We start from the raw sequence: 19,086 nt of genomic DNA on the forward strand, positions 1-19,086 counted from the left end.
AAAGGATAAACCACGTCACCTGTGTAAGGAACCTCAGAAGCAGCAGCTTCACTCATAGCCACCAGAGGGAGCCCATAGACAGAACTCGCCGAAGTACTATTCACGACCACAGGAGGGAGTTCGACAACAGAATTCACAACAGTGTGCTCATGGACACATTATGGTAACAACTAGGGAGCTGACATTTTGCAGCCCAACTTCCATAAGTATACTTACAAGGTTTGGGCAAAAAAAGAATATAATTACCTCTAAATTTAGCATGCGTTTTAAATTCAATAACCAGGCGACCATCCTCCCGAATATATATTCTTATAATCTGCAGTCTGGCGGACAGGACACTGTCTGTCTGGATTCCTGTATTGAAACACACAATTATTTGATATCTGATAATAAGAATAGAATTGGGCAAGGTATTTATCGGCAGCATTAAAATGCAAGTGGAAAATGTCTTGGCATTACTTTCAAGTCTGGCATTTTTAGTTACAGCATTTAATTATGTTCCATAAATTATGTATGTAAAAAGAATCAAACCCAAATTATGTAAATAGGACATGTCAGCTTAACTAAATTATAGCATTTTCCATTAACTCTTTCATGACCTGGCTTTTTCCCCCCCTCATTTTTGCGCTTTTAAGAGCCCTGAGAACACCCCCTTATGATTGGTAACACCCAGCATTTATCATTTATTCTTTACATTCATGAATGAATAGAAGAAGGACAACGTACGATATATTATGGGAATTAGGATAAGGTATTTAAACAGACAAGTGCAGAAAGCTGACAGGTCAGTTTTTGAGACTTTCATCATCTAAATTCTATATATTCTTTGCTTCATAAAATATGCTGCAGTGTCATACACCTGCAGGGCATCTTACCAGTTCTCCACAGAACAGTATCATAGAAGAAGGAGAATTCCATCTCTGTGTGATGCTCCAGAGAAGCCCACCCCCTTGGTGCAGTGACATAAATGTAGGACACGTACAGAGGAACATGAACTGTCAAGAAAGACTGGGCCGAGTCTCGCACCTGTAAAGGATTAATATTTGTGAAATATAAATTGCATGAGTATGAGTAAGAAAGACATTGAGGCATACTTATCAAGATACATGTTTGCCAGAATTCTGGAGTAAATTGCACCAAAAATGTGTTAAGACTTGTATCATATTTTTAAGATGTTTTACAGATGCGTTACGCCTTTGGGGGCATGGCCTCTCTAAACCATTTCCTGTTCCGCCAAGGCATTTTCAGCCCTTTTAAAGTGCAAAACACTGTGCCAGAATTGTGTCGCACATGTTTGGCAGAAAGTAAGGCACCTATTAGGTGGTGTAATCTTAGGCCCCAATTCAGCAAAGCTTTTAGGCCCAAAAAGTGTCATAAAAGTTTTGAAAAGTTGAAAATTCTGGTTCTACTATTATTTATACCAGCTTCCCCTAGCTTCATCAAACTGAGCGTAGCTAAGGTAAGGTAGGGATGTAGCGGGGGGCCTAATATGCCAGCTCCTCTGATTCATGATAAGCTGTGGCATTTCCTGGTTGGCACATGGACGCGCACACCACATGCTCCAGATTCATAAAGAGGTGTTCAGATTCATGAATCAGGAGCATCTAACTCCACCATACCCCCGAGAAAATACAGATCCTGATGAATTAGACAGTCTTATAGTAGACAGATTTATCATACACCAAGAAATACTGTAATCAGTCTCATACATTTTAAGACTGTCTAGTCTGTATTGTATAGGAATTAGACAGTTTTCCCTAATAGGCCACAATGAACTGTGTACATATTATTACTCACATCATCTATTTGAAAGTAACTAAACTTCAGTGGAAAAAATATTAAATTGCTTGGTGATCGGTGGGGATATAGGTGAACTCAGGAAACAGTTCTTGCCTATGCGCTCACACAGAGCAGAGTAAGGATTCAATGGAAAGGCTTAGGCTACTTTCACACTAGCGTTAACTGCAATCCGTCACAATGCGTCATTTTGCAGAAAAAACGCATCCTGCAAAAGTGCTTGCAGGATGCGTTTTTTCCCCATAGACTTGTATTGACGACGCATTGCGACGGATTGCCACACGTCGCATCCGTCGTGCGACGGATGCGTCGTGCTTTGGCGGACCGTCGGGAGCAAAAAACGCTACATGTGCGCGGACGGAACGCCTCCCCCACCTCCTCGCACCTCACAATGGGGCAGCGGATGCGATGAAAATCTGTTGTGCGGCGCAAACAACGCTAGCGTCGGTAACCTCGGCCCGACGCACTGCGACGGGCCGAGCCCGACGATAGTGTGAAAGTAGCCTTAGTCTTCTACTATTATTACACTATAACTATGAAAGACTCTCCAGCACCTGAAAATCTGCTGTCACAGCACCACCACAGACATCAATGAGTTCAGTCATGTCATAATATGCATCAAAAGTCCAAATGCAACTCTTCAGGTTAAGGTGTTTGTAGAGTTGAACTGTCTTTGGTTCCCTGACATTGGGATCAAACTGGTAAGGACGGTCATATCCTGGACCAACCGCAATACTGTCATATGTCACCTCATCCAGGAATCCAGCTTCTGCAAACAATCACAATGAAAGGAGAACAATTTGTATACGTACTGACAGTTACTAAATTAAGGACTGAAAAATTGCACATGTGCAAGTACAAAGCAAGTACAAAGCAAGAGGAAACCTAGCAGACACAGAAGACACGTATAGATAGTATCTCCTATCCAAGTACCTGAAAGGCCTTTTAAATCGCGGATGGTGACAAGATTGGAGCAAACATGTTGATGGCGATAAACGGATTCGGAAAGCAAGAAGTGAAGGTTGTGGAGTGGCATTGTAGAGATTAGCGGCAGCATGCCATCCTGATGTGGAATCTGCACCGAGATATGAATCCTGGAAATAGAGTGAAATATAGTATTAAGTAAGACTTGCACAATAACAGGCTTTATGCATCTGTTGTCTAAGTACACAACAGGTTTTGCCTTTTTCACCAAAAATATATACACAGGTGATTAGTTGACAGTGTGCACATCTGCACTTAAACAAATGCATTTATTCAAAGTACATTAATAATCAACAGTAACATTGAAATATATTATTTCAAATAATCAAATCTTATCCACTTAAACTACCAGGTGCCTTTAGTCTGCGACATAGTAAATCCAGGCATGTCAGGTGATTCACAACTACTAGGGATTCACCAGTTTTCACATCCTCTATTTTCTCATACATAGTGCTGTGGGACAGCAAGTGCTTCTGCCACTATACACTGTGTGCTGAATTATTAGGCAAGTTGTATTTTGATCACATGATACTTTTTATACATGTTGTCCTACTCCAATCTGTTCAGGCTTGATAGCCAACTACCAATTAAGTAAATCAGGTGATGTGCATCTCTGTAATGAGGAGGGGTGTTGTCTAATTACAACAAAACCCTATATAAGGTGTGCTTAATTGTTAGGCAACTTCCTTTCCTTTGGCAAAATGGGTCAGAAGAGAGATTTGACGGGCTCTGAAAAGTCCAAATTGTGAGATGTCTTGCAGAGGGATACAGCAGTCTTGAAATTGCTAAACTTTTGAAGTGTGATCACCGAACAATCATGCGTTTCCTGGCAAATAGCCAACAGAGTCGCAAGAAGCATGTTGGGCAAAAAAGGCGCAAAATAACTGCCCATGAATTGAGGAAAATCAAATGTGAAGCTGCCAAGATGCCATTTGCCACCAGTTTTGCCATATTTCAGTGCTGCAACGTTACTGGAGTAACAAAAAGCACAAGGTGTGCTATACTCAGGGACATGGCCAAGGTAAGAAAGGCTGAAAAACGACCACCTTTGAACAAGAAACATAAGATAAAACGTCAAGACTGGGCCAAGAAATATCTTAAGACTGCCTTTTCAAAGGTTTTATGGACTGATGAAATGAGAGTGACTCTTGATGGGTCAGATGGATTGGCCAGAGGCTGGATCAGTAAGGGGCAGAAAGCTCCACTCCGACTCAGATGCCAGCAAGGTGGAGGTGGGGTACTGGTATGGGCTGGTATCATCAAAGATGAACTTGTGGGACCTTTTCTGGTTGAGGATGGAGTGAAGCTCAACTCCCAGAGCTACTGCCAGTTTCTGGAAGACAACTTCTTCAAGCAGTGGTACAGGAAGAAGTCGGTATCGTTCAAGAAAAATATGATTTTCATGCAGAACAATGCTGCATCACATGCCTCCAACTACTCCAAAGTGTAGCTGGCCAGTAAAGGTCTCAAAGAAGAAAAAATAATGACATGGCCCCCTTGTTCACCTGATCTGAACCCCATAGAGAACCTGTGGTCCCTCATAATAAGTGAGATCTACAGGGAGGGAAAACAGTCCACCTCTCGGAACAGTGTCTGGGAGGCTGTGGTGGCTGCTGCATGCAATGTTGATTGTAAACAGATCAAGCAGCTGACAGAATCTATGGATGGAAGGCTGTTGAGTGTCATCATAAAGAAAGGTGGCTATATTGGTCACTAATTTTTTGGGTTTTGGTTTTGCATGTTAGAAATGTTTATTTCTGGATTTTGTGCAGTTATATTGGTTTACTTGGTGAAAATAAATAAGTGAGATGGGAATATATTTGGTTTTTATTAAGTTGCCTAATAATTCTGCACAGTAATAGTTACCTGCACAAACAGATATCCTAAGATAGCTAAATCTAAAAAAAACCCACTCCAACTTCCAAAAATATTAAGCTTTGATATTTGTGAGTCTTCTGGGTTGATTGAGAACATAGTTGATGATCAATAATAAAAATAATCCTCTAAAATACAACTTGCCTAATAATTCAGAACACAGTGTAGGTCCCAGTGGTCATGGTACTGTTATATGATGACCAGGATGGTGGCAGAAGAAGCCTCAGGCTGCAGCGAACTAGAACCTGGACAACCCCAACAGTGACGACAGTCACTATAACAGTGCCAACTTTCCCTGTGTGGGGTCATTACAGTGTAAAAAATATAGAAAACAATAAAGTAAGCAAATGGCTTTTTAACCTTTGATGGGCAAACCATAAAAAACAATAATAATATACATAACCCCCCCTTAAAAAGGCCCCCCTTCTTCAAATCACTGATGACTCAATCCCAAATGTATACATAATCTATTAAAATTTACATTACAAGATGACAAGCACAATTAAACAGTTTACGAACTAGAATGTAAAAACATTTTTATTTTTTATGGTTTTCATACCATAAGCTTACAAATTCTAAAGCAAAATTTGTGTTTGTGTGAAAAAAATGCACCTGCATTATATAGCCAATAAATATAAAATGCACTGCCATTTAACTAACGTGTGCTGCAAGCAGCGTAACTATGTCTGGTACCAAAATATCCTGGACCCGAATCGATTTAATTTTATGTAAAAAATGGACCATAATTGTAAGCGCTGATTGGTGGAATATACTGCTGATCTGCCAGCAGAGACAATATTTTAGTTGGAAGATTCCTGCTACATGGCTCTATCCTCATCATTTGGATATAGCAAACATTGGGGTTTCCGGAACCTCACAATATTCTATTACTAGTAGAACATTTCCTTATTTCACCTACTTTATATGGGACAATACAGCACCACACGACCTACCTGTTGGGATGCTCTTTGTGTTTAACATCCAGATACTTCAGAGTTGCAATGAAAGATTGAGCTTGGAAGCCTCTTGCGGTGCCCGCTACTACTGGAGTGTGGCATATGGCACTGTCCGTTCCTATTGTAACAATATTGCTTCGCAGTGGTGTTCCCACGTGCCCAGCTTTATCCACAGCTTTGGCGACACAACGTACATGGAAACGTCTGCTGAAGTAAATGCTATCCAGCACCTAGTCAATACAGGGGGGGAAATACAGACCGAAAACTATTAATTCTATTGACTAATCTTTAAATGATAATAAAAATGTAAATCTATTTTAATGACACATACTTTCTTTAATTCTCTATTATTTATAAAGCAGGTCGATGTCTACCTGTTGAATCAGTTATACATAGTTTACACTTGTAGTCACTGGTCTGGTTGTGCAAACTATTTCGAAGGACCTGGTCCAGCAGTGAGATCAGTGATCTGTGCCTGTCTGACGGGAGACATGAGAACCGTCTCCTAGTTCGGGGTATCCGTGGTTCTTCTTTTGATTAGCCGGCCTGGAAGATGTTACATGTGCATGGTGCCACAAGAATGACATTGCGCCAGGCTGACTAATCAAAAGAAGAGAAATCTATTTTTGGGTAGAAGGTGGTTCTCATGGCTCCCATCTGACTGCCGCAGATTACTAACTTGGCCGCTGGACTGAGTGCTGGGAATTACTTTGCGCCAACTTTAGTCACTGGTTTAGTATTAGGCATGACCATTTCTACATTTGACTTCACTTTAATACATTACATTCCCAGCAAGTACTCACCATGTGATTGACACTAGTAAAAGGGGTGGTATCAGTTATTGTCTCAAAGGGAGATCTTGCCCCATTAGAATCGGTTGGTGCCGCCACCTCCCAGCTGAACAATATAGTGGATTGGTTAATGCCGGCCTCCTCACACCGTTCCTTCATTACAGAGTATTTTGGAAAGTGTGGATCACACGGAGTGACACAAATAAGTGGGTACCCGGGAGATGCTGATTTTTTAGCGCCCTCCTTTGTAACCTCCTCCACGTGGTCATAGTCAGCCAGAGATACAACCTAGAAGTACAAAAAACAATTCCAAAACTTAATTTTGTAATGCTTCTAATAAACACAATAGAAGTAAACACTTTCTCTCAGATGTATAAGATATTCTGCCAATTAATTCAGAATGGATGATATCATTTAGTCTTAGTAGCTCTTACCACTGCTGAGACTATGACTTAAAGGGAATACATCATCAGAGAATTACCTATTGTTAATGGTCACATTAAAGTTTTTTAAATTTAATGTTCCTTTTTTTATTCATATCATTATCTTCATTAAAAAACAAAAATAGTAATCTTGCAATTTTCACAATGGTATGTGGGGCTATCTTAAATTCATATTTCCTGCCCATTCAGTAAGAGTTTACAGCAGTTTCCTTATCATCAGAGACAGGATTACATTAAGGGGTAACCTCTCTACACACAGCTGATAACACAAGATCCACCAATCACAATAGGCGACGTCACAACTTCCCCTGCTCCCTTTCCCTTCACAATGACATGCTCGTTAGATAATTCAATACAAAGTAGGGTCAGGGTCTGCTCATTTTAGCCAATGTCCATGTGTTTTTACTGAAAACACAGAACGTTAACGCCCCTTTGATCAGTGTGAAAACTGAAAGATTTGTAATTATTAACAAAGACTGTGATATGTAAAAATATGTAATTAAAAAAAAAAATACATATAACACAAAAATCTGATTTAAACAATAGGTCATTTTCTGATGACATATTCCCTTTCAAAGAGCATTTCCAGTTTAAGAAAAATGCTTAAACACAACAATAGCTACATTAATACTTCAGACATGTGACCAATAGACAAAGTCCAATACCTATATCTTACTGGCTTACAGAAAATATTGTTTCCTAGAATCGCTCGGGATCCACTGCTGTGTAATTTGTGACTACGCCACTGACTGGCCGTGAACATTATAGTGGTCATGTGGGACAGTAGGTTCCCTTCAAGTACACAAGATTTCATTGTATTTATTTGTAACGACATAGTAAACTCACACTAATTCATGAATAGTGATAATGAAGGAAGAGCATGAAGAAGAAAATAAAAACTGCATAAACACACAGGCCCCAGAATTTGACAAGTAGTAAAATGTCTGGCATCTTAATTATCATTCCAAAAAATCATTTAATGTGATTATTTCATTATGGTGCTGAATTCTTAAGATGGGCAATAAATGCAACAGACAACATATTAAAACTCTAGCAATTTTTCTCAAATTGATTTATGTAGTGAGGTGAAAGTACATTCATTTTAATTAGCTCTGGTGCAGGTAATGACTCCGATCTAACTACACCGTGAATTCAGATTTTTACGAGCAATTCACAGCTCTGTAATGGCACAGGATTTATTGTCCACTAGACACGATGCAAAGGAAACTAACATGTAAATACCAGGTTTTAAGAAATATCTAGGAGGACTGCAAGATCCTTGAGAAGTAATATAACAATTGAACCCAAACTGACTCTTTTGTGCAAATTTAGTGGCATAAACAGAACATGGATCATTGTTATTTTGCTGCTTGGCCACGCCACTCAGAATAATGGTCCTTGCTCATTTCAAGTAGAAAGGCCAATATTGAATAATGTATATAAAGGACACTAAATCTAGGAATCAGAAAGGAGCAGAGAAAGACAAAGAGGTTGCCCCCTGAAAGTCCCTGTCCCCTGGCGTAGTTTGGTATAAATAACAAAATGTGCTTTTCTCACCCTCTCTGGGCCCACTGCTAAGTCTCTGGCGCTGCCCCCAAGTGCCGATGTGATGTCAGCCAATATCAGATACCAGGAGCCGTGGCAGAGACTCAGTAGTGGACCTGGAGGAGGTGAGAAAAGAGCAGATTGATTTTTTAAAACAAACTGCACCCCAAAACCAGGATTTTGTGGTAGCGGACAACCCCTTTAGGTACATATTCCCAACACTGTAAGTCAGTGCTCACAGTTCTGCAAAAATCTAGATAAGTTAATTGGTTTCTACCAATGCTCAGCTGTCTGCATTTTGGCTAAGGAGCAAGTGACGTAAAGGAGCTTACCAGGTCTACTTCTGTACATTGGGCAGTCAGAAAAGGTGTCTGCTACCTAGACATTGGTCCGAAATGTGTGAGGGGTGGACTGAATTGGTAGAAGGACTGGCATTTTATTTTTCATGCTATAGATTGTAATATAATGCAGTACAGGTAATTACCACAGAAGAGGGGGTTATCATAATAAGTGTTAGGTTAGCGGTGTCCAGGGTTTTCTTAAACTCGTATTCTTCTCTACATCAGGTCCACACTACATACATGCAGACGGGTGCAGCACCAGCACAGAGTGCCAAAGATAGGTGCAAACTTTGAGTGCATGATTTTTAAACTGCATTACCATAATATAAGCTATACTTCTAAAATTGAGGTACTTCACGCCCAAACTGGCCAATTCCTGCGTGTCCACCAACCTCAACAATTGGCATCTCTATCAGAATTTCCTCTCCTCGGCCAGTTCCTACAAATTTAAATGGCAGGTAAGATCCAGCTCTAATTAAAAGGCAGCCTTAGGCTAGGTACACACTGCGTCTGTACACTTAGCCTACAGTATACATCTGAGCTTTTCCTAACACACACTGTAACATTGCCATAGGCCTCTATTCACCAGACTGAGGCCTATGTTCTTTTGGCCTCCGTCTGGTTCGTATACATCTGCATACTGGTTAACTGTATAGGAAAGGGGTGGACGGATACAGAGATACCAATGCTGTCTGTGGTTACTGTCAGATGTTTACCCCTGTGCATGTGTGCCTGACACTGGCCACAAACATAGTGTGAACATAGCCTACGACTGATGGGACGAGTGCTCAACTAACTGTTTAGGCACTCATTACCTCCAAATATATACTGAAAATAAAACTTCCCCACACCCTCATAACAGAATGAAGCAAGTGGGAACAGGTGTACGCTCTCCTCACTCCAATATATGAACATCACAACGTACAGTACCATGCTGTGCATCCCAAGATACATGTCAATATTGACAATATGGTCTATGTTATAGTTGTGTTAGGCCAGGTTCACATTAGCATTTGAGTCCGCGTAGTGGTGCTGCGGACTTCTTTTCTTAGCTCCGCCTACTTCCTCATGCATCCTACGTACCTATCTTTAACACTGGGTACGCAGGGACATGCGTTGTATGCGAATGTGTCCGCGTGCGTTGTTTTGACATGCCCGCCGAATGCAACATGTTGCATTTTCTTGCATTCAGCGGGCATGTCAAAACGACGCACATGGACGCATCCGCATACAATGCATGTCCCTGCGTACCCAATGTTAACGATAGGTACGCAGGACGTAGGCGGCGCTTAAGAAAAGAAGTCCGCAGCACCACGCTGTGGACTCAAATTCGAATGTGAACTTAGCCTTAGTCTGTGCTTACTATGATTTAAATACCGATACTACACAATTAATTGCTGGGCATATTTGCCTATTACGCATTATAAAGTTGTGTGAGGCTATCTGTAATACATTTTTAACAAATTATACTAGAAAACTGAAATAAAATGGTTATCCAGACACAAAGTAAACACATATGTACTGTATAAATCTTTAGTCCAATGGTATCCAACTGAGAAGAGGAAAAAGTGAGCACATCCATTCAACAATAAATAAAAAAAAATATAAAAAAATGTATTGTAAAATTTTTAAAAACATGGATTTCAAGAATATAAACCTGACGTGTTTCTGGCGTTCAAGGGCTATTAAGAAACATGTCAGGTTTATATTTTTGGAATCCATGTTTTTAAAGATTTTCCAATACATTTTTGATATATTTTATTTATTGTTGGATGGATGTGCCGACTTTTTCCTCCTCACAATTTCACTACTTGGCTGAAGTTTACCAGGAGGACCAGCACCCTCCATATGGATTTCAGCCTCCAGCTTTGGACTACAAGGTGTAGTGAGAGCAATATGCCATGCTCCACTCCCAGTATCCAACTGAAGTGAATTCTGTAGCATATGCAGTAAAGACTTTATGACTTACTATAGGTGGTGATGGTAGTATTAGACTTCCTGCTGCCTCTTGGTCCAGAATAGTCACTGTTGCAGTTGTTATATCACCAAGGACAGCTTCAACTGGGTCATCAGGTCCAAGAACCAATGAAAAGGATTCATGCCATTCTCTGTCCTCATTTGACAGGATTTCCACCTTGAATAAAATGTGATCAACACCTGCAAATAGCAAGGAATAATATCAGAATTTGATTTACCATAAATGGTAGAAAACTAAAAGTTTAAAAAATGTTGTTCTAAACATCGGCCCATACATTAAAGGGCACTTAGCAGAAAAATAATGTTGGGCAACTGTATGTAAATTCATGCTGCCCAAATCACAGGCAGCATGAAACAGAGCCTGGCTGCATGATTGCCATCAAGTATGTTTTATTCTGTAATAGTGCATAGAAAGCATAGTTAGAAAAGCCAGCACAGGACTGTAGGGAGAGATTTGACTAGTCCGATGATGTTCAGGGCTGGCTTCTTTATGCCCTGCTCCAGTTGATTCACAGGTCCTTCCCATATGTGTAAATATGGAGAGATCTGCCAATCAGCCAATCAGATCTGGAGAAGTGCGGGGAACCGCCGGCCCGAGACAAATTCAAGTCAAGTCTTTTCAAACTGTTTATTTCTGCAACCCAACTGTGACACACAGGGGTGGCAGCATCATGTTGTGGGGTTGTTTTGCTGCAGAAGGGACTGGTGCACTTCACAAAATAGATGGCATCCTGAGAAAAGAAGATTATGTGGCAATACTGAAGCAACATATCAAGACATCAGCCAGGAAGTTAAGGTTTGGGTGAAAATGGGTCTTCCAAATGGACAATAACCTGAAGCATACTGCCAAAATGGTAACAAAGTGGCTTAAGGATAACAAAGTTAAAGTTTTGGAGTGGCCATCACAAAGCCCTGATCTCAATCCTATTGAAAGTTTATGGGCAAAGCTGAAAAGTCAGGTACGAGCAAGGCGACCTACAAACCTGGATCAGTTACACCAGTTTTGCAGGAGGAATGGGAACAAATTCCAACCAATTATAGTGAGAAGCTTGTGGAAGGATATCCCAAACGTATGACCCAAGCCATTCAGTTTAAGGACAATTGTACCAAATACTAATGAAATGTGTGTAAACTTTTGACTTTGCACCAAGTACTGAAAATGCCTTAAAACATTCTCTCTCATTCTGGCATTTGGCAAAAAATTAATAATTATGGTAATCCTAATTGACCTAAAACGGTAAAGATTTATTCTGATTTCATGTCAAATATGGAGAAAAACATGCATATGTGTCTTTTTATATAGTGTATGTAAACTTCTGGTTTCAACTGTATGTTATTTACATGAACTAATGCAAACTCTCAAAAATGTCTCAGTAAAATTCCAGCGAAATTAGCAAAACACCAAAAGAAGCCAAGGGGGATGAATATTTTTGCAAGCCACTGTGTATATATTATATATACATAATTACTGTAGCAATGCTAGGTAGGATAGGATTAAATTCTAACTCTATAGTCTTTGATTTGTAAACCTGGCTGGCCTACATTATAACCAGGCTAGCTGTTCTCCTTAGTCAGTCAGGTCAGGAAAGCTGACCAGACTTGATGTGTCTTGGAGCCGAAAAGACAGAGGCAGAACAGAATTTCTCTCTGAGAAGACACTGCACAGGCCATGTCCAGAGAACCGCAAGTATCAGTTGTGATGGACAATAGCTGTTTTGTTTGAAAGAGCTGGGGCTAGCTCAGCAGTCAGGGTCTATTCTGTTTAGTCAGCGCCTGGACAAGGCTAGGGGATTTATGTTTATGAGTTTGTTTTGGTACTGTGAAACCTGGGAAAAACAATAAATCTGCATGTGTTTGGACCAAAATTTCATTAACTGTGTGAACGCTACCTAAGGCCTAATGCCTACCTGTCACATCAGCGTCTTGCAAACCTTCTCAGCGCTGCCCTACTCACTGCAGTTATTACTCTGCTTCCCCAGTGTCAGACAATCTTATTAAAGGGAACCTGTCACCCTCCTGGGCATTTTAAAGTAAAAGAGCCACCTTCTGCAGCACTAAGGCCTCATTCTGTGAAGGTGGCTCTTATGTTTTTGCTCCCTAGTAATGCTGAAATATTCAGTTTTATAAATTGCACGCCATACCTGTATTGTGTCCAGGGGTACGTTTCCCCCCCCCCCCCCCCTCCCGGACCCAACTGCCTAGCAGCCGTCAATCATCCCCTCAGTGCAACGGGCGCCGCCTCCTCTGTTTATATTCATGCAACCGGCGCTTGCGCTATGCTCTCATTTTTCGGGCATGTGCTGTGCGTGCTGCCCTGGAACTCACATCAGCTGATCTACTGATCTAGTGCCTGCATGTAGCGGATGACCAAGATCCCGCTCCGCAGTGTGTTATGATTTATTCACACTGCGGGGCTGGGAATCTGGCGCATGCGCAGTTATTCTCTGCGGCTGTCCCCATCTCCCTCCACCTCTTTTCTCCAGCGTTATTTGACTCGTCTGCAACTTGTGATCACTCTGACGTTGCAGACGAGTCGTATAACGCTGGAAGAAAGAGGCGGAGGGAGATGGGGACAGCAGCAGAGACTAACTGCTCATGAACCAAATTCCCAGCCCTGCAGTGTTAAAAAATCATAACACACTGTGGGGCGGGAACTCAGGCATCTGCTACACACAGGCACGAGATCATTAGATCAGCAGATGTAAGTTCCAGGGCAGCGCGCACGGCGCATGCATGAAAAATGAGAGCACAGCGCCAGTTTCGTGAATACAAACAGAGGAGGCGGTGCCCGATGTACTGAGGGGATGATTGAAGGATGGGAGGCGGTTGAGTCCGGGGGAAGAAACGTACCCCCGGACACAATACAGGTATGGCACGCAATTTATAAAACTGAATATTTCAGCGTTATTAGGGAGCAAAAACATAAGAACCACCTTCACTGAATGCAGCCTTAGTGCTGCAGAAGGTGGCTCTTTACTTAAAAACACCCTGGGGGGGTGACAGGTTCCCTTTAAACTGCCTTGTGCTCACTGCCAGCTCTGCTCCTAGAGAATCTCCAACTGGCTATAGTGAGGCATGCCCCAGATCCTATAGGAATTTAACCCTGCTGTGCCCTGCAGGGTTTGCCTTCCTCAGCCTATCCCTAGGCAGCAGCAGTTTATTAGGCAGCTCCTCCCACCACTTCTTGCCCAATCTTTGGTTACAAGTTGCTGGTCTCTGGAACATGTTGGTGTATGCTTGTTGTTTCTCTCCTGTTATAGACCAGCTCGTTTACGTTTATCCTGAGCTCTCCACTCCTGACCTCGGCTACGTATACTGAACCTGTGCTGCCTGCCCTGACCCTGGCCCCATTCATACCTGAGTCTCTGACCTTTCAGTCCACTGCTGCAGTCTCGGACTGCGCTAGAATGGTGTACATGGTGTCTACCGGAAGCCCAGCCTATCATCAACATCTGGGGCACTAGTGAAGACCCGACAGACACTTAATCATGCCCCTCCAGTGTAAGTGGGTCAACACACACCAGTGTTACACTACCAGAGTGAGTGAATCCCTACACTAAACACTCATATTGGTGCTTTACTTTTATATGAAAATTACTTACCTGGGCTAAATTTAAGAACTCTGCTTTTTGGATAGTAGTCAACTCCTGACTGGGCAGATCCATCTCGTGTGCTACAACGGACCTTTGATGTCCTGTTCTGGTCTCCTCTCCTTATTACTTTTATATTTAAAATGGCTACACCATCTGGTTCTTGGGGTTCTTTAATTTGGTAAGTAGACTCTTCAAATTCAATAGTAGGTGCTGTGGGGGAAAACATGACATCTCATTTTTACTAAGCAACTTAATAAAACAAAACTATACTTTCATCAACTATATATTACTCTAATATATATAAATTTGTGATAGTTCTCCTGTAACAACAGCACTTACCATCCTCATCGTTTGAAATGGTAATGGTAGCCATATCTATTTTCCCAGTTCTTGCTCCACTCCAGTGATTGCCAAGAGGATTGTTTAGGTAGATCTTAAACTGTTCTTCTGGTTCAAATACAGAGTCATCGATGATGAAGACTGTGCAGTTTTTCATCTGTCATAGAAGATTAATAGTGGATACAGGTCAAGCATGTTAAAGGGGTTGTCCACTTCTAGGACAACCTCTTCTTACTCTGAATGTCTGACAGTGTTAAAATAAAACACTTATACTCACCTCCCGTGTCGGACACATTCCAGCGGTGCCGGCTCTCGCCTTCAAGGGGCTCACGTGAGGTTACGTCATGTGTGCTTTGCACCCAATTAGCGCTGGCATCACTGTCCCCACCTTCGGATGTATAAGTAATCAAAAGGTTGCGAGAACTGTTGCGAGACCTGTGGCTGGGCGCTCACTTTCTCTTGATTACTCTTGAAGGCGGTGACAGTGACTCCAGCACTGATTGGGTGCACAGCTCAAGTGACATAACCTCAGGTGAGCCCCAGGAACGTGAGTGCAGACACTGCTGGAATGGCATAGGAGGAAAGTATAGGTGTTTTTATCTTAACCCACATACCATTCATTGTGAGCAAAGCATTCAGTCCTTTTTTAAATACTGATATAGTGTTTGTCATTACAACCTCTTGTAGTAGAGCATTCTGTGTGACTGCTCTAACTGTAAAGAACCCTTTCCTGTTTAGAAGCCAGAATAGTCTTTCCTCCACATGTAATGATTGACCCCTGGTCCTTTGTAAAGTCTTTGGATGGAATAAATAATGGACCCGTCCTTGCTATTGACCACATGTGTATTTAAACATATATATGAGATTGCCTCTGAGGAGTATTTTTCTTAAAACGAACCTGTCAGCAGTTTTGCCCAATATAAGAAACGGCTCTGCCTTTCAGGGCTTATCTACAGCATTCCATAATGCTCGTTTAACAAACACCAACATCTCCAAAACACATACAATCATTCCTAATGCGGAAAAAGTGCAGACAGGGAATGGGACAACTCCCATCATGAATAAACCCTATAAAGAAATATGGAGCACAACGCCCCAAAAATCAGAAACTATGAGTTTTAATAAAAAAATATACAACATTTTATTAAACAAATATACAGACAAAACCAGTAAAAAAAGTTCAGTAATTTAGAATGGATAGATGGTGATGGCACGAGGACAAAAAACGCCGCATCTGACAACCATGTGCTGCCAAAAATGGCGCTGCACTGGAAAAGCACAATCAAAAAGTAACATATCTAGTATTAGGGCACTACCAGTTTAGCGGTCCCAGGGAACACAGAGAGAATAGCACCAACAATATGTAAATAAGTCATGAAAATCTGTCCAGTGTCTAAAGGGGCATTTAATACCTGTGGTGCCCAAGGTACAAAAGCTAAACTAAACATAGATAAAGCATGTACCAATTAAGATAAAGTGCCACGTGTCTATGGAAAGTGCTGTACATAATGCTTACCCATGTGGGACATGGATGGGATGCGTGCGCCCAGGGGCTTTGGACAGTGCACTGGGCCTCTCTGACCTTTCCCAGCACCTGCACACTGCAGTACTTTGGTCTGCCCTCAATAGTGCAGATAAGTACGCCTGCGCAGGAGCGTGATGCCATGGAGCAATGCAGCAACAGGAGGGCGGCATTGCAAGAAGATGGGAGGCGCCGAACCCGGACCTGCACAACCACCCTTCAGACCGAACTGCCCCCCCCAGGTTGAGTATAATAAAACTTATTTTTCTCATCTTGCAGGTTGGACCAGGGCTTATCTACAGCATTATAGAATGCTGCAGATAAGCCCTGAAAGGGCTGTAAATCATTCAGCTGCCACAATGAAAACTAAACCCCGAAACAGCTGTCTGTGGATGGATACCATGCTTGGCATAGGTGGTTATCCTTTATTGGATGTTTTCCTTTATTGGATGCTGCCCTTCCCTTGGTTGTTCCTTCCCGGGGAAAGGCCTGGCTATTCACTGCCTGCGTTGAGAAACACGTGATGGTGTCTCCGCAGCTCCTCTACATGCATTTGCATATTTGGTGGCAGTGTTCTGGATCACTGCATTGAGAAACACATGATGGTGTCTCCGCGGTGTTGGATGTTTTGGTCTCTCCGAGGTCAATCATCCGTGCCTTTATAGACTTTCTACTAGGCACTGCTCCTGATAGCCAGTTTCCTACTCCACACTGATGAGGGGCAAAAACCCCGAAACAGCTGTCTGTGGATGGATACCATGCTTGGCATAGGTGGTTTTCCTTTATTGGATATTTTCCTTTATTGGATGCTGCCCTTCCCTTGGTTGTTCCTTCCCGGGGAAAGGCCTGGCTATTCACTGCCTGCGTTGAGAAACACGTGATGGTGTCTCCGCAGCTCCTCTACATAAATCTCTGAGCAGTCATAAATACTTGGAGGTCACCCGAGCATGCTGGGGAAAACCCGAGCAACGAGTACACTCGCTCATCACTAGTCACTATGCAAAATATCACTCCTTCAGAAGGAAAAAAAAACCTGTCCCTCTATTGAAAATTAGCACTTCCCAAGAGGCAACGCAATATTACTAAGATATCATACTACAATATCGTCCTGTCATGTACGTTTTACTTCTAAACAGAAATATCTCTGTAGGTGAGATAACACGCTACAACAGAAGGGTCCTAACAGATCGAGAATATGTATGAGTAACGGTACCTTCACACATAACGATATCGTTAACGATATCGTTGCTTTTTGTGACGTAACAACGATATCGTTAAGGAAATCGTTCTGTGTGACAGCGACCAACGATCAGGCCCCTGCTGGGAGATCGTTGGTCGCTGAGGAAAGTCCAGAACTTTATTTCGTCGCTGGACTCCCTGCAGACATCGCTGGATCGGCGTGTGTGACACCGATCCAGCGATGTCTTCACTGGTAACCAGGGTAAATATCGGGTTACTAAGCGCAGGGCCGCGCTTAGTAACCCGATGTTTACCCTGGTTACCAGCGTAAAAGTAAAAAAAACAAACACTACATACTTACCTACCGCTGTCTGTCCCCGGAGCTCAGCTTCTCTGCACTCCTCTTGCACTGGCTGTGAGCGTCGGTCAGCCGGAAAGCACAGCGGTGACGTCACCGCTCTGCTTTCCGGCCGCTGTGCTCACAGTCAGTGCAGGAGGAGTGCAGAGAAGCTGAGCGCCGGGGACAGACAGCGGTAGGTAAGTATGTAGTGTTTGTTTTTTTTTACTTTTACGCTGGTAACCAGGGTAAACATCGGGTTTAGCAACCCGATGTTTACCCTGGTTACCTGGGTACCTCGGGATTGTTGGTTGCTGGAGAGCTGTCTGTGTGACAGCTCTCCAGCGACGCTGCAGCGATCGACATCGTTGTCGGTATCGCTGCAGCGTCGCTGAGTGTGAAGGTACCTTAAGACATCGAATTGCTTTAGTGTTGGAAGAATACATTGGGAATGGTGTTTTGGCAACAATTTGTGAAACGCCTATCCCCAGATTAAATCTGATGTATCTTTTTTTCCAGAATCTGCAGCAGAAATCCACAGCAGAATCTCAGGTTCTTACTGCAGATTTGGGTCTGCACACAGACTGAATAAGGCTGATTACAGAAAAAGAAACACGGAATATGAACGGCAATTGCGTTTTTTGTAGCCATTTTTGCATCAAAATCCACTCAAACTGTCCTAGAAAAATGCAAGCTGGTGATCAGGACAATAGGACTAGTCTTAATTCTTCTAGTCTTTTAAAATACAATGGAACAGCTGCCCAAGAGTTACCTTTCCCTTTCGTAACATCCTTTATAAAAACATAACCAATAAAGAAACCTACTTTTTCCCCTTTCAAAAATATAACACGGGAATCATCAGAATTTCTTCTTTCTTCAAAGTCATCCATCACTTGAGCAGATTGAGACTGTGTGTAACAACGTACTGAAGACTCGTAACTTAAATCTCCGCTACGTATGACAGGAACATGCAGCAATCCATCCTTCTCCTTTACTGTGAATATGTCTTTACCAAACTGCATGCTGGGAACTAGAGGGAAACCAAAAGAAATATTAAACAGTGCAATATTTCAAAAGAACAGAAGATTACATGAAATGAAATGTTTCACAGATTTATCTGAGACACATTTGTTTGGGCTGAACAGATGGTGTTTTCTTTCACAATTTTATTTTACTGCGAGCAAGGCAGTTAGAGATTAAGATTTAAGGAAAAAGGAAGATCTGTGCCCAGAGAAGAGAAACACCCACCCAATTTTTCACGTGACTAAAATGCGTCAATACGTTCTAATTTGTTACAGCGTGGCACTTTTTATACTTCAGCAGAGCACTCATTTTGGTATTGTGCGTGTGTATTTAGTATCTATAATGTCTTCACAAATTTAAAGATTGTCATATGACTTTTTATAC

General features: G+C 42.0%; 1 protein-coding gene across 1 annotated transcript in view; it reads right to left on the reverse strand.

The window, feature by feature from the left end:
* The window catches only part of FRAS1 (Fraser extracellular matrix complex subunit 1), an 845,787-nt gene that overhangs the window by 40,348 nt on the left and 786,353 nt on the right, over positions 1-19,086 (reverse strand). Inside the window, exons 59-68 of the mRNA XM_069743201.1 lie at positions 18,504-18,709; positions 14,642-14,798; positions 14,312-14,512; positions 10,702-10,889; positions 6,416-6,691; positions 5,610-5,842; positions 2,731-2,891; positions 2,352-2,566; positions 876-1,026; positions 247-354 (exon numbers count right to left, since the gene is read on the reverse strand). Coding sequence (XP_069599302.1) covers positions 247-354; positions 876-1,026; positions 2,352-2,566; positions 2,731-2,891; positions 5,610-5,842; positions 6,416-6,691; positions 10,702-10,889; positions 14,312-14,512; positions 14,642-14,798; positions 18,504-18,709 — 1,896 coding nt within the window. The remainder of the gene's footprint in view (positions 1-246; positions 355-875; positions 1,027-2,351; positions 2,567-2,730; positions 2,892-5,609; positions 5,843-6,415; positions 6,692-10,701; positions 10,890-14,311; positions 14,513-14,641; positions 14,799-18,503; positions 18,710-19,086) is intronic.

This window comes from Ranitomeya imitator, chromosome 1 (genome assembly GCF_032444005.1).
Source record: "Ranitomeya imitator isolate aRanImi1 chromosome 1, aRanImi1.pri, whole genome shotgun sequence".
In the NCBI taxonomy this organism is placed as follows: Eukaryota; Metazoa; Chordata; class Amphibia; order Anura; family Dendrobatidae; genus Ranitomeya; species Ranitomeya imitator.